Genomic DNA, 21,351 nt, shown 5'->3' on the forward strand with positions numbered 1-21,351 from the left:
TTACTGTATTCTGATTGGTTTTCGCGATCTAAACACAAATGAGCGACAGTGCCCTCTGCTCAATAGAAGCGCCATCATGTATTAAATCCCCGCGTTCTTTCCCATCTGAATGGTTAGTGGTGATGTCAGTCTATTTGAATATTTCTTATTCGTAAATCTCCAGAATAAGGCGGAACAATATTTGTTGTTGTTTGGGAGAAGTGGGCCGGTCGACATCTTCAGCAGAATAGTACTCGCTTTAGAAATATACATTTATTGTGTTTCGGAGATACACATTATTGCTGCTTAAATACGGGCATTTAACGTAAATTGTTATCTAAGAGGGAACGACAGGAGGAGAAACCCGCCCATCCCTGAATACATATATTGAATTTGAGGTATGTTTATGTTTGTTTACAACAATGGGTAACTGTTAAGTTAGTAAGTTAAGTCCCGTCGACGAGTGACGCGTTGTGTGGTGTTTATCATGTATTTGTGGCTCAGATATTCAGACATTCCCCTTAAATTCACTGTATTCGTCCACTTTTGTATTATGTGGAAAAACAGATCAGTTACAAGTGAGAAGCGAGTGAGCTCGAGGCCTGACGTCACCAGTTGTTTTTAGTTTACATGGGCGCCGTTATCTGACATTACTATGAACGTTCTGACGACAACACTGCGCAGATTGTTTACTATTACAAACTTTAAAGCTGAGTGTGTGGAAATTTAGGCAACTTAGACTGCCCGGAGCAGATACTAGTGAGGAGGACATGTTTTCGCATTGCAGCACTTTCTAAAGTGTAAACCAAACACGACAAAATTGATGTATAACCTGGTATTTATGATTATGCATGTCTAAAACATAAACATGCATAATGGGCAATACTAGTTTTTTAGTAGTAAACTGACTAGGGGTGGGCGGATTGATCCTGAAATATTGATACTTCCGATGCTTAGGTTGGATCGAAAAGGATCGATCCTAACATGAAAACATCGATACCAATGTGTTTTCACTACAGATTTTATTTATTTAATAATGTAGCTCATAATTGTATATTGTTTTAACATCTACATGATTAATTAGCCTATAGGCACATTAAGAGCACAAATCACAAAATATTTTAGTGGTCATGAAAATTTATTCAGATTTAGCAAATGAGTGATGCATTCATCTGATAAATCATGACATTTCATACACAGGAATGTAAATGTAAATTCAAGTGAATGCTTCTAAAAGTATTGGTATCGGTATCAATATCGGCAATACTGGCCCTGCATTTACTTGGTATCGGATGGATACAAAATTTTACAGTATCGCCCACCACAAGATAGAAGTCATATTTAAATTGAGGAAATATTGTATAGCATGTTTATGAGGAGTATAGTATACTCACCCACTGGGTAAAGTGATTTTTGACCCACGTGATCTGCTACGTTAAACACATTTTCTGAGGTTTACACTCAACCACTAGAGTAAATAATAAAGAAATTTCTTACAATACAGGCATTTGTTTTCAAGTGGGATTGGGGGGCATGTCTGTATTACATAATGGCTGTGTCAAATAAATTGTTTGTTGAATATGTAAACAAAAATAATTCTGAATAGATAACCTTTAGTATTAGTTAGCATTTATTTAGTATAGAGTTTGCAAGATGAGAACACTGGTTCAGAAGCACTTCCGGTTTAATTTTTTAAACATTATCATTATATTTTTTTATAATATGTGTATGTAATGCATCAGAATAAATCTATGAATGGAACATTGTTGCAGTGATTTATATGTCTCTGAATTATTCTCCTAACCCCAACTAAAGCTTTTTATTTCTTAAACCCTGTCTACACCGGACGTGAGCACTGCGACACAGTAAACCCATTAAGAAAAAGGAACTTGTTGTGTCCTGTCGCGCCGCTCACGTCCGGTGTAGACAGGGTGTAAGATGCATCAAGCCGACTCCAGTGTGGACAAAATAAAATATTATAATGGGTTCTATATTGTCTTCTGTCATATCACATCCGGTGTGACTTCAAAAGAGGCAGATTACATTCCTGCATTGAGCAATGAAAGCATTCAAAAAGTCTGTTTATTTTGACACGAGAATTGGTTAACTCCTGGCAGAGTCCTGACCTTTAATCCCCATTGAAAGCCTTTGGGATGTGCTGGAGAACACTTGATGTATGTGGTTTCACTCACCTATCATCAATAAAAGAACTATGGCAGTACGGATGTTAATGAATGTTAACTTGTGACATTCCAATGGGTGTTGAAACAATGCCACAGCATTGTTCTTCAAAATCAAAGATAAAAGCTGATATTTTTGTTAAATGCTGATGATATTGTGTGTTTGTTTCTTAGATGTCTAGTCAGTATCAGCGAAGTGTTCCACTGGAGGTCAGGAGAGCGGAAGGGGAGAGAGTCCGCGCAAAACATCCAGATAAAATTCCGGTCAGTCTCATTGTTGGAAACAACAATAACATTTCAGCTTCATACATTATTTTTGAACTAGGATTCTGTGCTCTTAAAAATAAGACACTCCATTAATTATGAGCTATTAATATATTGCTCTGGTACATTTTTTTTTAAATGTAATTTCCCAAAAATATTATTGTGTTAATCATTTATTTTCCTCTTTAGATAATAGTGGAGAGAGCTGCACGGTCACGAGCCCCTGAGCTTGACAAAAAGAAATACCTTGTTCCTTCAGACCTTACAGGTGACAAATGATGTTACATATACGCCCCTTTATTCCTATATATTAATATATTTTCTAAGTTAAGATGTCTACATTCAGTTAGTTTCAAGATTTACATCCTTATTTTTAATCTAACATTTGTTAATTTGCTGATTAAACAAGTCAGCTCATGACTAGTCCCTAGCTATGTGTACTGTTATAAAACAGTAAATTAAGCACATTTTCATCTAAATGATGCTGTCTTCCTCACTCTCTCAATACTGACTGTATGGACTTTCCCATTCTTGTATTCCTCTTGAGAAAGAAACGAAACTGTTTGAGTAACCAAATTTGGTCTTTTTACACTTCCTCCAGTCGGTCAGCTCTGCTTTCTGATCAGACAGAGAGTGTCCATGAGGCCAGAAGAGGCTCTCTTTTTTTTCGTGAAAAACTCCCTTCCTCCATCCAGTTCTCCCCTGTCTGTAGTGTACGAGGTAACTCAAGCACCCTTCGTCTCCGACAGTACTATGTTATTGCAACAAAATGCTGATATGTAGCCGTAACAGCACTATCCTACTAACATTTACGTTATTGACCACTCTGATCTAAATGTTTGTGTATTTGTTGTTAGGAACACCATGAGGAGGATCTGTTCCTGTACATGACATACAGTAATGAAAGTGTTTATGGTGCCTGAGACAGAATTTGAAAGGATTGGATAGAGGGAGAGAAAGATGAGAAAAAAGGGAGGAGGTTTATAATGTACCACTATTATCCCATGCTCAATACATTGTACCTTATAGGGCATTGTTGATGGACTGAAGGGTTGTATGTGTGTGTCAGTATTTGGATGCAGCTATAATGTATTACACTAAACTGAATTTTCATAGTCAAGTATCGTGACTTGAGCGGTTTTAGAGAGAGGCAACAGAAGAAGTGAGAGAATTACATCAGAACAACAAAAATACAACAGTAAAGCAAGAAAGTATTCATTTCATCTTTTTCTCCCAGGAGCGAGTCACCTGTATTTAATGCAAATAGGTTTTTGTTCTTCTTTTTCCTTTTTGTAAAGTATTATCAATAACTTTTGTGCATATAATAAATACCTGTTATCATTTATTGATCATATTATGGTGTGTACTGTGTGTACTTTTTATTTAATGTTTAAGTACAGATGATAGTACCGATGATGTCTGGATTACTTGCTGATGTTTGAAAGACGTAGTATTCCTGTTGTTGCTGAGAATATTTCAAGGAGGCTTTTCTTTTTAAGATAACTTACAAAAAACTAAAACAATTGCAATAGACATTTTAAGACCATTCCTACTGGGAATTGCACCTATACTATACCCCACATGCAGAGATTTACAGATTCCCTAAAGGATAAGGCATTATAAGTGGTTTTTATTCATTCTGATTGTGTGAAAAACAGAAGTGAGGGATATTTGTGAGGGTGTCATGAGGAAGTTGCGGAGAAAGAAAAGCTCATGTGTGATCTCACTATTAAAAAAAACTGTGGTCAGCGGATTCAAATGTAAATGTTCTTTCAGCTATAACTGTTTTATATTCATCACAGAATCATAGTTGAGTTCAGACAAAAGCTTTATCAAAGACTTTGTCACGCCTGGTGAAACATCTTTAGTCAGGAAAACAAAACTAAAGGGGAATTTGCTGAAAAAAGTCATGGAGAGTCCAAAAGAAGTAGAAGTTGAATTGGAGGAGATCAACACGGCTGAAGAGAATAAAGAGAATAAAGAGAATAAAGAGAATAAAGAGATTGGGGAGACAAAAGGTAAAGAATTATTTACAAACATTTGTTGAAAAGAAAAAAATATTTTATCATTATTGTGAACTTTTTTGAAAGTCACTGTTACTCTGTATTCAACAAGAGTAACGCAATTATTGGTGCAGGACCATACAAAAATGAAATAAATAGTTAATACAATACAATATGTCATTATATATTACGAAAGACCATCTGTTTCAATGAGGTGCATTTTTCTAACTAATTTTGCAGAGGACGGGAATATATACAGCACTCTGAATCAACCATCTGAGGCTATTTATGGGATGCCCTCTTCGACTCGTTCCTATACAGTCAATGAAGGTAACACACAGATCAGCTAAACATTTGCAAATGCCAGACTAATAAAGTGCTGATAAATTTTAACTCTCTTGAGACTCCATGGCCCTGTCAATATTTCATGAAATGGCACTGAAATATATATAATTTAAGATTCCTGTATTATGATAATGAATTATAAACAATTTCAACTTGATCACAAGCTCGAGATATCCTTATTAAAATTAATTTTATAATTTCTGTTTTGGGTCACCAGGTATAAAAAAATGTGAAAAAAGTGTTTTCCTGCCATTTGTCTGTGTAATTGTTTTACTGTGTTTCTGCTGTCCCAAACAGGAACTCTGTTGCTATATTGGATAAATGAACAAAAAGGGCGTCCTTTCCATATAATAACACAAAGAGTTTGTAAATCAACAATAACTGATTCAATTCACAGGGACACACTAAAATAATATGGGAGGGGGAAGAGGTTTAATATTGAGTTTTTGTCAACAATTTTTAATTCTAAACCGACATATGAAAAGAGCACGGGGGTGTGTGCTGTATATAATGTCATCAAATTAAATACATTGTGTGTTTGAAATAAAGATTGCTTTAAAATAATCTACATTTAATGCTAAAAGTGTGAAAATACAGCTGCCTCTTTTGCCTAAAAAAGGACAAGTGGAAAAAAAGACAGAATAGAGGAAACAAAACAAAAAGTACTGATGCAGTGGTCAGTAAGAAACTATATTTGAAGAGTTTGGTTCCAAAATGAGATATTTGTGCATAATGAAATTTTCAAGAATAATGTTTTTTATTATGTTGTCATGTTTTAATTGTGTTTTATTGTGTTAGACTTGAATCAATACAAACAAATTGCAGTTTGATATTAATTGGAATGCACAGTAAATGTAAAAGGTGTTCTCTCATTTTGGAACCAAAAACTTAATTTCTACATCTGTTAAAAAAGGCTGATTTTTATGCTCGTGATTTTAGCTGACGAGTTTAATATTTAGTCTCATCAAACATGACAAGGTCAATGGGTATGTTTTGGTCCTCGGATGTCATCAGTCATTCCTTTATCTTTTCAAAGCACACAGACAGAGTCTGGATTGTGTTACAGAGCTGAATTTCACGTCGTCATAATATACGTTACTACAGCAACGGGCTCAAGTTCGGTGAGCGCGTGCGTGCATTTTAGAGCTTTGTTTTGGGTCGAGTGCTTCGGGCTCCTGAAAGAACACAACGCAGTTTATATAACTGTATGTTTTCCGTCCATTTAAACACAAGGACAGGGCAAAACCATGTACATCAAATTGTGCAATTTCGGCAAGCCCACGGACTGCGCACTGAAAGCGAAACAGCAACCAATTTCAGGTGATGGATGATGTGATCACGCATCTTGCGTTGTGACGTAGCGTCAAAAATACAAGTTAATGCTTTTCTCAATGTTTTTTCCGCTAGATACTCCACGGAAAGTTCGCGTTTACCGCATCATTTCATTGGTGCTTTTTGCCGTCTGCATCCTGTTGCTGATTGTGATCCTCGGGCTGTTTGTAAAGTGTAAGTATTTTTTGTATACTCCAAAAAGGGTTGTGTTGAAACACATTTGGGTATGGCAAACCGAATTAGCTTTTAGTTATTCTCAGGATATATATTGTTGAAATCAACAATTAAATTATTACTAGTAAAAAATATTATTATTGATATCAAGAATTCACATTTTTACTAGTGAAAATGTAATTATTGATGTAAAAATTAGCAATTGTTACTAGTAGAAGTTATATTCTTTCAACTAGTAAAGTAATTCTTGATATCTATAATTGCATTTTTACTAGTTAAATATCACACTAGACTGCCATTCAAATTCAATTGCAGAAATCAATAATACATTTCTTACATGTTAAAAGTCTTGCTTCAGATATCATGAATGCAATTCATACTAGAAAAAAACATACTTTTTGATATCAACAGTTAACTTGTTACTAGAAATTTTTTAAATTTTTATATCAAGAAATACATTTTCACTAGTTGAAATGCTCATTCTTGATAAGTGGAAATAATTTGAACATGTTGCATTTGGTATTTCTGATATCAGAAAATAGATTTCAGATATCAATAAATCTGAGAGTAATTTTAGAAATCTCAAATTACAACCTCATTATTGATATCAAGAATTCACATTGTCACTATTGAAAATTCAATTATTGATATCAGAAATTGGCATTTTTACATGTTGTAATTCAATCGTTGATATCAAGAATATATTAGCACTAGTAACCACACAATTATTGATATCGAAAATTATGTTTTTTACTAGCTAGTTGAGTTGAGTCGGATAATCGGCTGAAACGAGTATCCGGTACAGATAAAGCACTTTTGCCGAGTACGAGTATCATACGAGTAATACGAGTCAATATCTGTGCTGGAATTGAATAAAAATCCTCATTGGGTAGCTGACTGTGTCTGCGTTCTGTGATAGGCTATTTACAGCGCCCCTCCCCTACACACATACAGATGTATTGTGTTGCTGACTGTGTCCCGCTCTGCTGACTCACACACAGAACACTGAGAAGAGAATAGCTCTCTCTGTCTCTCCCTCAGTCACTCAGGTTTGCGTGTCTTTTCCGTTAACGTTTAGGGTTTCTTCAGCTTCAGGTTTGTTTTTTACTTTGGTTTGTAGTACTTACTTAATAACCAGTAGAGTTTTGGTAAACGTGGGGTTTGTTCAGACGTGGTGCTTGGTAGAATGCGACAGTCTCTGCCTGTCAGAGTTTTTTTTTTCTTTTTTAAACCGTCAGCTGGCTCTAACCAGTTTTTTTTTACTTCACGCACTGAGTGTCTGCCACTTTCTTGCTGTATTTCTTAAAAAAGGAAGTAGTGGTATAAAACTATATTACAAATTAATTAGCTACACACACACACATACCTGGTGTGGAAATAAAAAAGAACAAAAAAAAATCACACTGATCATAAAAAAATTGCAACCGGATGTGTTGTATTCATTGTTGCAAAACTTGTTCTGTATATAGTTCGTTTGTTATCGTGATCAAAACCAATGATCTGAAGCTCAATGCTGATGCTGTCATGTAAATAGTTTTCTAATCAGCAATAAATATAACAATTTCTGATCAACCCATATCAATTGCATGCTTAAAATAACATACCGGTTAAAGCCCCGTCCATCTCAAGACAACCCGACCCACTTCCAGGTTAAATCACGCCCACTTCCGGGTTATGCCCCGCCCAGTCCGAGTACAGATACAGATACAGATAATGCTGTACTCGCTCATCCCTACTAGCTAGCAAGCTAGACTTGCATATCTAAAATCTGAAATAAGATTTTTAACATGTAAGAAATGAATTATTGATATCTGAAATAAAATTTGAATGGCAGTCTGTTGTGATATTTAACTAGTAAAAATGCAATTACAGTTATCAAGAATTAAATTTTTTACTAGTTGAAATAAAATTTTTGATATCAAGAATTCACATTTCTTCGAGTGATGACGTCATTGTTTTGATATCAAGAATTCATATTTTACCAATGAAAACGTAATTACTGATATCAAAAATAGTAATTTTAATTAGTAGAAATGATATTCTTGATATCAAGAATTGTAATTTTTTCTAGAAATAATTGAATTGTTTGATATCAAAAATTCATATCCTGAGAATGATTAAAAGCTAATTCGGCTTGCCATATTTGGGTTCAGTTAAGTTCAGTTACGTGACTGAACACATCTCTGGTTATTTCCGGGGCAACACATTTTGTTACCATGATTAACAATCTTAAAATTAAGGGTGCTTTAAAGGTTCTTCACAGCGATGTCATAGAAGAACAATTTTTGTTTCCACAATGAACCATTCAGTTAAAGATTATTTAAATAATCTCTGTCTTACTTTTTTATATTCCGAAGAATTTTTTTTTACCATAAAGAACCTTTTGTAAAACAGAAAGGTTCTTTAAATAAGGCAAATTTTTACAGTATATTAACATGTAAATGTTTTTAGTTGATGACAAGTATAATTAAAATGCTTATAGGCTAACTGTAGTCAAAGGGATTCTGCTTTGTTAGGTTTGAATGTTTTAAAATCTTATGCTGCATTATGTTATGAATAGTGACTGGGAAGCAGTCCTGTCCGACTGACACATCCCTGCAGGAATGCAACCTAAAGAAATGCCAAGATATATACCAACAGTCATTGTTTCATGAAAGCCGTAAGTTTACTGTCAATAGACACAAATCATTCAAAATGTTCCAGCTTTGTTTTATTTACAGTATGTAAATTGTTGTTAATGTTTATGTATGTTAACTGTTTGTGTGCAGAGTGTTCGTGCCATCACGATTGTGACAAGGGCTGGTCGAAGTTCGAGAACTCTTGTTATTTCTTGTCTAAAGAACGCTTCTCTTGGCATGAAAGCAGAAAAGATTGTCAGAGAAGGGGAGGAGATCTTGCCATGATTACCAATGAACGTTTGCAGGTCAGTTAACTCCAAAAGAAGTCTTTGTCAAATTAAGTAATTTATTTATATCTTTACCTTTAATCAATATATCATCTGTGCAGAGGTATCTGACTACAAATGGGAATATGCTCTATTGGATTGGGCTCAATCAAGTGAGCACAAATCAATGGATATGGAATAACAACACTGTATTGACAGTGAGGTGGGTGTGGTGGTGTAGTTATTGTTGTTACAATTTGTGTAATGTTAATCACAATCATAAAATTACGAAAATATTGTTTTATATTTAGTTTTGCAGATAACACTATTTTTGTATGTACAGATATTGGGGTCAAATGTTTTCTAGTGGGGATTGTGCTCTTCTGGCGGCAAATGAAGAACCTGAACGGAGCTGGCACCAATCTATCTGCACATTGTATTTACAGTACATCTGTCAGATAACCAGAACTTAAGAGTTGCTTACGTATACCAGCGATCTCAGACATTTCATGCATCACTTCTATTATCTAAATGTCAGAACTCATCTCAACAATACAAATTTCCTTTTTAAGAAGTCTTGTCAGAATAAGGGAGAGTAAGCAGGCAAACACACAATTAATACAGCTTTTTTCAACTTTTTTTCCCCTCATTAACAATGCACATTACATACACCAAGAAGAGAAAATTTGTTTTTTGAGAAGTTTATTATGATATAGTTTATTTTTCACAATTATAACTCAATACATTTTAACTATACCGACGGTTTGTTCAGATTCCTTTGTAACTAAATCATCTCATTGTACTAAAATAAATGTTGTACATACTGTACATCTCATTGAAAAATGTCTCTTGTATTGCTTCCACTGATCTCACAGTTCAAGTTTGTTTACCAAATGCAGATTCTCTATATTTAAAACTGTAAAACACTTAAATAATTCAGAATAAGTTAACTGGAATTTACACACTACATCAACATTTAAATTTACATAACTTAAAGTGATAATTCACCCAAAAATGAACATTTTGTCATAATTTACTCACCGTCATGTCATTTTAAACCTCAATGACTTTTGTCTGTTTGCGACTGCGTATTTAGATGTAGACGCGCGTCAATCACACTCAAATTCTAACGGGAGACCCGGACAGAGCGCAAACTGAGTAAATGATGAAGGAATTGTCATTTTTGGGTGAACCGTCCCTTTAATATTGACCTGTTTTCAGACAAACTTCACATCTGGGGAATCCACATTTTCTTCTTTTTCACATTCTATACTCTGACGAATAATATTCCAACATCTTAGTGGTCTCCTTTTGGCCAAGGGCTTGTGCTCCACAGTAGAACTGGTTTGCAATGGATCATTTGTGGTACTACCCTTCCCCTTTTCCTCAATTTCTTCATCCCTGGAGAATGCATTTATATAACGTCTCATTTTTTGTGCAAACGGGTCATTGCGATCCTCCACCCTGGAATCGTAAGATCATATGTAATCAAAACTCAATGCTCACTCATTTTTTGGGGAATAAAAGAGATCTGTGCATATAGCATCTCCTTACCGGAGGTACCAGTGTTCACAGAGGCCATAAGGCAGACCAGAGACACCCAACCTTGGCCACAGACGCTGTGAAAACCTTCTTTCGAGCATCAGAGTAGTGGCCACCACCTACAAACCGAGAAAACAGGTTTTTACTTCTAAAGTCTCTGGTTCATCTGTATACTATTTCTCCACATTTCCAGAATGATGACTGGGAAAAATACGGAAGAGGTTTAAAATTGAAAAAGACAGGTTTTTTTCAACAATTTTTAATCCCAAACAGACAATATGAAAAGAGCACGGGGGTATGTGCTGTATATAATGTCATCAAATTAAATACATTGTGTGTTTGAAATAAAGATTGCTTTAAAATAATCTACATTTAATGCTCAAAGTGTGACAATACAGCTGCCTCTTTAGCCTAAAAAAGGACAAGTGGGAAAAAAAGACAGAAAAGAGGAAACAAAACAAAAAGTACTGATGCAGTGGTCAGTAAGAAACTATATTTGAAGAGTTTGGTTCCAAATTGAAAAATTTGTGCATAATGAAAATTTTCAAGAATCATGTTTTTTATTATGTTGTCATGTTTTAATTGTGTTTTATTGTGTTAGACTTGAATCAATACAAACAAATTGAAGTTATATCAATTGGAATTCACAGTTAATGTAAAAATCTCATTTTGGAACCAAAAACTTAATTTCTACATCAGTTAAAAAAGGCAGATTTTAATGCTCGGGATTTTTGCTGACGAGTTTTATATTTAGTCTCATCAAACATGACAAGGTCAATGGGTATGTTTTGGTCCTCGGATGTCATCAGTGATTCCTTTATCTTTTCAAAGCACACAGACAGAGTCTGGATTGTGTTACAGAGCTGAATTTCACGTCGTCATAATATACGTTACTACAGCAACGGGCTCAAGTTCGGTGAGCGCGCGCGTGCATTTTAGAGCTTCGTTTTGGGTCGAGTGCTTCGGGCTCCTGAAAGAACACAACGCAGTTTATATAACTGTATGTTTTCCGTCCATTTAAACACAAGGACAGGGCAAAACCATGTACATCAAATTGTGCAATTTCGGCAAGCCCACGGACTGCGCACTGAAAGCGAAACAGCAACCAATTTCAGGTGATGGATGATGTGATCACCCATCTTGCGTTGTGACGTAGCGTCAAAAATACAAGTTAATGCTTTTCTCAATGTTTTTTCCGCTAGATACTCCACGGAAAGTTCGCGTTTACCGCATCATTTCATTGGTGCTTTTTGCCGTCTGCATCCTGTTGCTGATTGTGATCCTCGGGCTGTTTGTAAAGTGTAAGTATTTTTTGTATACTCCAAAAAGGGTTGTGTTGAAACACATTTGGGTATGGCAAACCGAATTAGCTTTAAGTCATTCTCAGGATATATATTGTTGAAATCAACAATTAAATTATTACTAGTAAAAAATATTATTATTGATATCAAGAATTCACATTTTTACTAGTGAAAATGTAAATATTGATGTATAATTAGCAATTGTTACTAGTTGAAATTATATTCTTTCAACTAGTAAAGTAATTCTTGATATCTGTAATTGCATTTTTACAAGTTAAATATCACACTAGACTGCCATTCAAATTCAATTTCAGAAATCAATAATACATTTCTTACATGTTAAAAGTCTTGCTCCAGATATCATGAATGCAATTCATACTAGAAAAAAACATACTTTTTGATATCAACAGATAACTTGTTACAAGAAAATTTTAAATTCCTTATATCAAGAAATACATTTCCACTAGTTGAAATGCTCATTCTTGATAAATGTAAATTAATTGAACATGTTGCATTTGGTATTTCTGATGTCAGGAAATAGATTTTAGATATCAATAAATCTGAGAGTAATTTTAGAAATCTAAAATGTCTTTCTCACTAGTAACAACCTCATTATTGATATCAAGAATTCACATTGTCACTATTGAAATTTCAATTATTGATATCAGAAATTGGCATTTTTTCATGTAGTAATTCAATCGTTAATATCAAGAATAAATATTATCACTAGTAACCACACAATTATTGATATCGAAAATTATGTTTTTTACTAGCTAGCAAGCTAGACTTGCATATCAAATATCTGAAAAAAGATTTTTAACATGTAAGAAATGAATTATTGATATCTAAATTAAATTTGAATGGCAGCCTATTGTGATATTTAACTAGTAAAAATGCAATTACAGATATCGAGAATTACATTTTTTACTAGTTGAAATATAAATTTTTTTGCTAATGAAAATGTAATTACTGATATCAAAAATAGTAATTTTATCTAGTAGAAATTATATTGTTGATATAAAAAATTCATATCCTGAGAATTATTAGAAGCTAATTCGGCTTGCCATATTTGGGTTCAGTTCTGTGACTGAACACATCTCTGGTTATTTCCGGGACAACAAATTTTGTTACCATGATTAACAATCTTAAAATTAATGGCGCTTTAAAGGTTCTTCACAGCCATGCCAAAGAAGAACAATTTTTGGTTCCACAAAGAACCATTCAGTCAAAGATTATTTAAAGAATCCCTTTCTTACTTTTTATATTACGAAGAAGATTGTTTTTTCACCATAAAGAACCTTTTGTAAAACAGAAAGGTTCTTGGTTCTTTAAATATCGCATAATTTTTAGAGTGTATTAACATATAAATGTTTTTAGTTCATTATTTGTTCCATGATGAAAACAACAAATGTCCACTTTCCCTTTAACAACAGAGCTCTTAAAGGAAAATGACCAATCTTTCTGGAAGCTTCTTGGCACTGTTTAAAATAGATCCTCTATATTTTTTAAAGGTTTTGTAATATTAGTTACATGGTGTTTTTGTAGCTAAATAGGCAGTGCATTGTGTTAACAGTGCAAAAGTCATTGGTGCGATTCCCAAAGACAAAACATGCTGATGACAAGTATAGTTAAAATGCTTATAGGCTAACTGTAGTCAAAGGGATTCTGCTTTGTTAGGTTTCAAGGTTTTAAAATCTTATGCTGCATTATGTTATGAATAGTGACTGGGAAGCAGTCCTGTCAGAATGCAGATCCGACTGACACATCCCTGCAGGAATGCAACCTAAAGAAATGCCAAGATATATACCAACAGTCATTGTTTCATGAAAGCCGTAAGTTTACTGTCAATAGACACAAATCATTCAAAATGTTCCAGCTTTGTTTTATTTACAGTATGTAAATTGTTGTTAATGTTTATGTATGTTAACTGTTTGTGTGCAGAGTGTTCGTGCCATCACGATTGTGACAAGGGCTGGTCGAAGTTCGAGAACTCTTGTTATTTCTTGTCTAAAGAACGCTTGTCTTGGCATGAAAGCAGAAAATATTGTCAGAGAAGGGGAGGAGATCTTGCCATGATTACTAATGGACGTTTGCAGGTCAGTTAACTCCAAAAGAAGTCTTTGTCATATTAAGTAATTTATTTATATCTTTACCTTTAATCAATATATCATCTGTGCAGAGGTATCTGACTACAAAAGGGAATATGCACTATTGGATTGGGCTCAATCACGTGGGCACAAATCAATGGATATGGAATAACAACACTGTATTGACAGTGAGGTGGGTGTGGTGGTGTAGTTATTGTTGTTACAATTTGTGTAATGTTAATCACAATCATAAAATTACGAAAATATTGTTTTAGATTTAGTTTTGCAGATAACGCTATTTTTGTATGTACAGATATTGGGGTCAAAGGTTTTCTAGTGGGGATTGTGCTCTCCTGGCGGCAAATGAAGAACCTGAACGGAGCTGGCACCAATCTATCTGCACATTGTATTTACAGTACATCTGTCAGATAACCAGAACTTAAGAGTTGCTTACGTATACCAGCGATCTCAGACATTTCATGCATCACTTCTATTATCTTAATGTCAGAACTCAACTCAACAAACGTTTTTTTCCCCTCATTAACAATGCACATTACATACACCGAGCAGAGAAAAACTGTTTTTTAGAAGTTTATTATGATATAGTTTATTTTTCACAATTATAACTCAATACATTTTAACTATACCGACAGTTTGTTCAGATTCCTTTGTAACTAAATCATCTCATTGTACTAAAATAAATGTTGTACATACTGTACTTCTCATTGAAAAATGTCACTTGTATTGCTTCTACTGATTTCACAGTTCAAGTTTGTTTACCAAATGCAGATTCTCTATATTTAAAACTGTAAAACACTAAAATAATTCAGAATAAGTTAACTGGAATTTACACATATACGTCAACATTTAAATTTACATAACTTAAAGTGATAATTCACCCAAAAATGAACATTTTGTCATAATTTACTCACCGTCATGTCATTTTAAACCTGAATGACTTTTGTCTGTTTGCGACTGCGTATTTAGATGTAGACGCGCGTCAATCACACTCAAATACTAACGGGAGACCCGGACAGAGCGCAAACAGAGTAAATGATGAAGGAATTGTCATTTTTGGGTGAACCGTCCCTTTAATATTGACCTGTTTTCAGACAAACTTCACATCTGGGGAATCCACATTTTCTTCTTTTTCACATTCTATACTCTGACGAATAATATTCCAACATCTTAGTGGTCTCCTTTTGGCCAAGGGCTTGTGCTCCACAGTAGAACTGGTTTGCAATGGATCATTTGTGGTACTACCCTTCCCCTTTTCCTCAATTTCTTCATCCCTGGAGAATGCGCTTATATAACGTCTCATTTTTTGTGCAAACAGGTCATTGCGATCCTCCACCCTGGAATCGTAAGATCATATGTAATCAAAACTCAATGCTCACTCATTTTTTGGTGAATAAAAGAGATCTGTGCGTATAGCATCTCCTTACCGGAGGTACCAGTGTTCACCGAGGCCATAAGGCAGACCAGAGACACCCAGCCTTGGCCACAGACGCAGTGAAAACCTTCTTTCGAGCATCAGAGTAGTGGCCACCACCTACAAACCGAGAAAACAGTTTTCCACTTCTAAAGTCTCTGGTTCATCTGTATACTATTTCTCCACATTTCCAGAACGATGACTGGGAAAAATGTGGAAAGGAAATGATATCCACAACTAACCTGGACCCTCCAGAGTTCATCACGTTCCCGGGTGACCCTCCACTGTGTGTCACTCATCATGGCGATCAGGAGGTTGAACAGGAGGATATAAGAGACCACACTAAAGCACACATGGAGGCAGTGTACGACCGGATGGGTGTAGATAGTGTGTTCCACAGGCAGGTCTATCAGTCCGATACTTAGCTCAAACTGGGAAAATATGGTGATGGGGAAGGAGCAGTACGCTGGTACAGCATAAGGGTCTTGAGTCATGTACACCATCCACAAGGCTGAGCAAAACAGTGACAGGCGTGTAAACACAATACTGAACAACATTTGAATTAAATATAAGTATATTCATATTTGTTACTGCAACTGTAATCTAACTAACCAGTGGAAAATGCAATGAGGAAAATGAGGGACAACCACATGAACTTTGTCAAATCTCCAAATATTGTCTACAAAACCAAAAACAAACATGTTAGGCTGTAATGGATTACAAAAACAAACAAGTATAGTGCTGTCTGCCAATCACCCCACCTTTTGAATAACAATAACATAGGGACCCAACATCTCAAAACCTCTGGCAAAGTACATCATGTTGGACCAGCCAAGAACCAGAGACCAAGCCATCAGCACATCCTCTCCGGCCAATCCGCTCACCCTCTGAATGCACAGAATCACGACCAAACTTGCATAGCAAACCCTGCCATGAGATATGTGGTACACGAGAGTGTAAGTGCATACAAAACCATTTCATTTCTTTTGGATTAAAGCTGATGAACTTACAAAGTTACATGGAAAGGGCCTCCGAGTGCGCTTTGGCCAAAGTAGCGTTTAGCCCCCACTCGCAAAATACTGGGAATCTGAAAATAATAATAAATGAGATTTGACCAAAGTTTGTTTATAAAGCCAGAATGAAATGTTCAAAAAAAATAATGCTGACCTCTAACAGTAGAATTATAATGGCTCCTATGACGCTGATAATCTCTCCAATCAAACGCATGTGATCTGCATGTGTCTGATAACTTTCCTAAATACACACAGAAAGAAAATAGTATTTGTATATAAAAATTGTAAACAAAATAATGTATAAGAATACATATATGTAAACTGTGCTGTCACAAACAAGGCCGCACACACACCTTTAAGTTTTTTTGCATTTTTGTGGTTTGGTCGTTGTCAGCTTTGGTGTAATTCTCGGGAAGATCCTTTAGAGGGCGGTATACACAACACACAGTAAATATGCTAATGTACAGCAGATACACCAGCATCAACAACCTAGGAACAGATCAATAGAAAATTGTGAAATGGCATGTCAGAAAATTATCCTTTCAACTGAAAAAATGTAAAATATAAACAACATATTTACGATATTTACACATTTGTCCATTTAGAGCTACTGTAAAAACAAAATGGTGAATTCCATGTAAAGAGGACCCGCGGTGTATGTAGATAGAAATACCTCAAAGGTAATAAAAACATAACTTCATTATGTAAGGTCCTTATACTCCTCTGAAGACATAGTTATGTATTATGTTGCATTTCTGTCAATAGATCCCTCAAAAAACTACACACACCACCTTTAAATATATAATTACTAGTCAAATATCATACTGTTAAATATCAAGTAAGATTTTATTGCAGTGATTTGTTGTCTGATAAAATCTAAAAATGAAGCCATCAAAGACTTTGAAGCCATCCAAGAGTTAAAAAAAAGTTTATTAAAACCCCTTCCAATATCCAACTATTTATTTTATATTTAACATTAAAAGTAGGTGTGTCACAATATCTCTGTACTGACAATGATATTATATTATTATACTAAGAGCCACAAAATGCTCTTCCCACTTCCCACAAGAGAAAACGCAAAATAAACTAAATTAAAGATGAATGTAACTGATAGCATCATTTATAAATAAAATAAAAAGGGGAAAAGATCAATAGATAATGTTGCATATCATGCTTTGTTTTAACCAAGATAATTGTGTAAAAATCTAAAATGCTGACAGCATGTTTTTAAAGACGACAGTGACACTTTTAACATGCTTAGTTTTATGTGGTATTTGTATAGCATGTGATGCTACGGCACCTGAAGTAATGTTTCCCGTAAAGATTCCACTTCAGACTGACAAGCTGACGTACTGGAGTCAGCTCGAGAATTCTCCTGGCCTACAACAGAAAAGAATGAGGTGTGGTTAAGAGATTAGCATTGGCTAAAACAATTTTTGCCTTGTTTGATATCCTTCACATATACACACCTCTCTCTTCTGACTGCTGGCAATTATCTCAAGCACGGAGAGGTCGTCCACTCTGGAATCAATCTCAGTCAGGTCATAAAGGTTGGATGACAATGGTCCCAGACTCCACTGAATAACACGTCTGCGGTTAACCAAATGCTGGAATACCTGCATAGCACGAAAGGAACATTATAAATACACAATGTCATTCAAAACATATCCCTAATGTAACATCCATGTTACAGTGTAGTTCTAGAACAGAAAAGATGTCACTTCAGTCAGTGTTTTTGGATGAGATTTAAAAGGTCTTGCGCTCACCACAAGGTTGCCCTCCTTAGCAGCGAGTTTGAAAGATGTGAGGCCTTTGTAGTTAGGAATCATGTCTAGAGGGAGGGTAGACTCCATCTCTGCATCTCGCGCCATCAGGATATCAAAAATCCGACAAGCCGTTGTTTTATTGGGCTGCAACACTAACAAATGCAGGGCTGTATTACCTGTTCGAGAGAGAGAGACGGAGAGAATGTTTCATTTTGTGAGACAAATTATTAATGAGTTAATACAATAATTAATACGAATAGTTATTTTTCTTTACCCAAGGTATCCTGAGCCCGAATATTGGCCCCGGCTTTTAATAGCATTGAGATGATTTCTTCATTCCCCACACAGCTTGCAAATGCCAGGATGTGTTCACCTACCGGCACACAAAATTATTTTAATATTTGTATCGCTTCTTGATAAATTACAGCTGAACAAAACGCCACCATCTCACCAAAGTACAGAAGACCTCCTCTTCTTTTGCGGAAGTACATGCCGGTGACCCTGGGTGTCGCCACGTCACCCCCTCTAACTATTAACTCTCGGACAATGTTGACATTCTGATTAACCGCAGCAATGTGGAGGGCAGTTAGACCTGTCAATCACAGTATTCACACACCCGTGAGATATTCTTGCGTTAATAACAGTCATATTATATTAAAGGATTTTTTTAAAAAATTACCTTGGTAAAGTTCAGATGTCATAGGTTCATTAATGAGCTCTGGTGCTCCATCCATTAATGCCACAGCTGCTTCGAAATTATTATTCAACACAGCCACGTGCAAAGCCGTCTCTCCGAGCTCACCTATACAAACACCCAGTGACAGATCAAGATAAATTGTGACGCTGCTTTTATCACACCAGCAATAAGGAAAAAACGTTTTTACCTCTCTCAAAGATATCTGTAGATGCACAATCCAGAAGTTTCTTTATACAGGCTGCATTATTTTCCTTGGTGGCGGAAAAAAGGCGAATGTCATTTTCTCTGGAGAAAAAAAATAGATTTTCAGAGCATTTCCGCAAATGGAGATAAAGTGGAGCCATCACATATTTATTACATCATTGTATTGTGTTTTTTGGTCTCTTCTAATTCTCTAATTCAAAATTTACAGTTTTCACACAACATTGTTAAACAAATAAACATTTTAAAACCGTTCTTTACTTTATTAGGATTGAGCAGATATTTCGGCACTATGTGTTGCTTTGGGTGGAAAGCCAATGGAAACACTGTTTGCACCATTATTTCTACTTATTTACCATTTTAAACAAAGCAAATCTAAACATTTTCATCTTAAATTTTACAATTTTTTTGTGTATGAATATATAAAAAACAGACTATTACATAAATGAGTCATACCTCTTGCTCTGCATGAGAAAGGTCTCATCTAACATTTCATTCCATCCCTTCCTGTGCTGGTGGCGAAATTTCATCTGGCTCCACCAATGGTTTATCTCCCCTGCAGTGGTTCTGGAGATGGCTGGTGTCATGGTCTCTGGAGGACTGTCAGACCAAAAAGACTAACCAGAAGAAAATTCAGTGTAAAATGACTTAAAATATATTTACATAAAGCACTCATACAAAGTCTATATTACTGTAAAAACGACCTTAACCGACTGTCTAATACACATTACAATCACCAGTAGAACACTTGTCCCAATAAAAGCAATGTAATTATTAACCTACCTTAACTTCTAAAAATGTTATTCCAGTGTTATTTTTTTAGTTATTCTAGAATAACATGTTTGTTTTACATTGTCACTGAACAATAGAAAGGCAAGTGTCTGACATCAGTATTTATACTTCTAGCTACACCTGGGAAGGAGGGAGGAGACGTCATATAGGTGGACAGTAGGAGAATAAGAGGATGCAAAGAGAAAATAGACGATGCATTGGGGTAAACAGACAAAGAGCGAGCATGATAGTGTCTGAGAGACCCTACTGCAATTTATGATACATTAAACTCTTTAGCTATTGTGCTCAACAATGTTTCAGATCTCAGGTTATTTGTATTAACTTCTTATGAGTAACTTTAACCGCAGTGATCATGCTGAACATGATTTGGACTACACTGAATTGTAAGGAGTTTATTAAGGATAGTAATACCTCTATGGTGTTTCGAGATTGACCGGTGGTCCATATTTTCCTGTCCTGACCCAACATCATCAAACTGCGTAGGTGCCACCTAACGGGTGCGAAACAAAACCACACCGTCAACACTTTTAAAAGCTCGTGTCAGATAAAATACAGCAAACCTGTCCGAAATCAGCTGACGGATACCACGATGTTCCCGACGATGTTTGCAAGCTTGAATATTTACCTTTAATGTACAGTAGGCCTATAGGCTTGATCTCGATCCTGTCTGTCCGATAAATGCACGTTGTTTTTTCGAGGGTACGTGCAAAACGTGGATCTTTTAATGTTTTGCTTGACAAAACGAAATGTGTTTGTCATTAAGTCAGTGACTGAGAGAGACTGAGAGACTGGTCAGACAGATACCACCACACCAGGTCAACACAACCGGTTTCTCAACTCGGGGGGTCAGGAATACTTCATTGTTTTACAAAGCGACAGGAATTCAAGTCATTTCATATTTTTGAATTCCCGCATAATTGATTTATTTAGTATCCGCGCAGTGTAAATGGTCAGTCGTAAAGCGTTATTATGTAATAACAACATCAAAGTTTGCTGGCTTTTATAATAATAGATAGTCATTAGAGACTTAACATTGTGGTGAGACACAAGACACCTACACAACAAGGGCTAATTGTATGTTTACACCACAAAGAAGTGTTTTGGTTCACCGTGTCGGTATGGAAGTAAATGATACCTGATATATTTTGCGTATCAACTTCAATTGAGACGTTTGAAAACGTTATGTTTTAGATTTGCTATTGTGTATTTACTTGTGTGAAATGTAAATTTCAATATAAGAAATACAATAACAAATGTCTGTGTCACATACACAGGAGGTAATGATAGTTGGTCACGAAACTTTGTGAAGGACTATCTTTGGAACATGGCTTGGACTACACGTTACAATGTAATGGATGT

The 21,351-nt window shown here is 35.4% G+C and overlaps 4 protein-coding genes across 6 annotated transcripts; 3 read left to right on the forward strand and 1 right to left on the reverse strand.

Annotated features, from left to right (window-relative positions):
- Positions 1-89: 89 nt before the first annotated feature.
- Positions 90-3,777, forward strand: zgc:92606 (uncharacterized protein LOC100000242 homolog). Its single transcript, XM_056763447.1, has 5 exons — positions 90-377; positions 2,334-2,423; positions 2,613-2,691; positions 3,025-3,143; positions 3,281-3,777. Exons 2-5 carry the CDS (start codon positions 2,334-2,336, stop codon positions 3,344-3,346), a joined length of 354 nt encoding a protein of 117 aa, XP_056619425.1. The 5' UTR covers positions 90-377; the 3' UTR covers positions 3,347-3,777.
- Positions 3,778-3,921: 144 nt separating this feature from the next.
- si:dkey-26c10.5 (uncharacterized protein LOC563797 homolog) lies at positions 3,922-9,940 on the forward strand. Of its 2 annotated transcripts, XM_056763432.1 has the most exons (7): positions 3,922-4,441; positions 4,667-4,756; positions 6,179-6,277; positions 8,838-8,936; positions 9,046-9,200; positions 9,284-9,384; positions 9,505-9,940. In XM_056763432.1, exons 1-7 carry the CDS (start codon positions 4,333-4,335, stop codon positions 9,632-9,634), a joined length of 783 nt encoding a protein of 260 aa, XP_056619410.1. In that variant the 5' UTR covers positions 3,922-4,332; the 3' UTR covers positions 9,635-9,940. The 2 variants fall into 2 exon arrangements, with proteins under 2 accessions (XP_056619410.1, XP_056619411.1); XM_056763433.1 differs by lacking the exons at positions 3,922-4,441; positions 4,667-4,756 and adding an exon at positions 5,813-6,091 and having other exon boundaries at positions 9,505-9,933.
- A 1,671-nt stretch (positions 9,941-11,611) lies between these two features.
- On the forward strand, positions 11,612-14,824 carry LOC130433518 (killer cell lectin-like receptor subfamily E member 1). The gene is made up of 6 exons (XM_056763440.1): positions 11,612-11,818; positions 11,906-12,004; positions 13,726-13,836; positions 13,946-14,100; positions 14,184-14,284; positions 14,405-14,824. The coding sequence occupies exons 1-6, from the start codon at positions 11,746-11,748 to the stop codon at positions 14,532-14,534; spliced, it is 669 nt and encodes a 222-aa protein (XP_056619418.1). The 5' UTR covers positions 11,612-11,745; the 3' UTR covers positions 14,535-14,824.
- Positions 14,670-20,982, reverse strand: trpv6 (transient receptor potential cation channel, subfamily V, member 6). Of its 2 annotated transcripts, XM_056763371.1 has the most exons (18): positions 20,618-20,982; positions 20,404-20,482; positions 19,657-19,817; positions 19,187-19,284; positions 18,982-19,104; positions 18,754-18,894; positions 18,577-18,675; positions 18,303-18,478; positions 18,006-18,152; positions 17,837-17,916; positions 16,890-17,025; positions 16,691-16,777; positions 16,534-16,610; positions 16,285-16,450; positions 16,136-16,202; positions 15,766-16,034; positions 15,537-15,643; positions 14,670-15,446 (listed from the first exon to the last, which is right to left on the reverse strand). In XM_056763371.1, the coding sequence occupies exons 2-18, from the start codon at positions 20,461-20,463 to the stop codon at positions 15,200-15,202; spliced, it is 2,241 nt and encodes a 746-aa protein (XP_056619349.1). In that variant the 5' UTR covers positions 20,464-20,482; positions 20,618-20,982; the 3' UTR covers positions 14,670-15,199. The 2 variants fall into 2 exon arrangements, with proteins under 2 accessions (XP_056619349.1, XP_056619350.1); XM_056763372.1 differs by lacking the exons at positions 20,404-20,482; positions 20,618-20,982 and adding an exon at positions 19,984-20,071.
- Between the last annotated feature and the right edge of the window lie 369 nt (positions 20,983-21,351).

Source organism: Triplophysa dalaica, chromosome 12 (assembly GCF_015846415.1).
Source record: "Triplophysa dalaica isolate WHDGS20190420 chromosome 12, ASM1584641v1, whole genome shotgun sequence".
Taxonomy (NCBI): Eukaryota; Metazoa; Chordata; class Actinopteri; order Cypriniformes; family Nemacheilidae; genus Triplophysa; species Triplophysa dalaica.

Bases quoted from the DNA above. Each gene is read 5' to 3' on its own strand.
- zgc:92606 (XM_056763447.1), top strand. From the start codon at position 2,334: ATGTCTAGTCAGTATCAGCGAAGTGTTCCACTGGAGGTCAGGAGAGCG. The intron at 2,424-2,612 runs GTCAGTCTCATT...TTTCCTCTTTAG, and splicing joins AACATCCAGATAAAATTCCG to ATAATAGTGGAGAGAGCTGC. The intron at 2,692-3,024 runs GTGACAAATGAT...CACTTCCTCCAG, and splicing joins TGTTCCTTCAGACCTTACAG to TCGGTCAGCTCTGCTTTCTG.
- si:dkey-26c10.5 (XM_056763432.1), top strand. From the start codon at position 4,333: ATGGAGAGTCCAAAAGAAGTAGAAGTTGAATTGGAGGAGATCAACACG. The intron at 4,442-4,666 runs GTAAAGAATTAT...CTAATTTTGCAG, and splicing joins AGAGATTGGGGAGACAAAAG to AGGACGGGAATATATACAGC. The intron at 8,937-9,045 runs GTAAGTTTACTG...GTTTGTGTGCAG, and splicing joins GTCATTGTTTCATGAAAGCC to AGTGTTCGTGCCATCACGAT.
- LOC130433518 (XM_056763440.1), top strand. From the start codon at position 11,746: ATGTACATCAAATTGTGCAATTTCGGCAAGCCCACGGACTGCGCACTG. The intron at 11,819-11,905 runs GTGATGGATGAT...TTTTTCCGCTAG, and splicing joins GAAACAGCAACCAATTTCAG to ATACTCCACGGAAAGTTCGC. The intron at 14,101-14,183 runs GTCAGTTAACTC...TCATCTGTGCAG, and splicing joins TTACTAATGGACGTTTGCAG to AGGTATCTGACTACAAAAGG.
- trpv6 (XM_056763371.1), bottom strand. From the start codon at position 20,463: ATGATGTTGGGTCAGGACAGGAAAATATGGACCACCGGTCAATCTCGA. The intron at 19,285-19,656 runs GTATGACTCATT...TTTTTTCTCCAG, and splicing joins TTTCTCATGCAGAGCAAGAG to AGAAAATGACATTCGCCTTT. The intron at 16,203-16,284 runs GTGGGGTGATTG...TTGGTTTTGTAG, and splicing joins ATGTTATTGTTATTCAAAAG to ACAATATTTGGAGATTTGAC.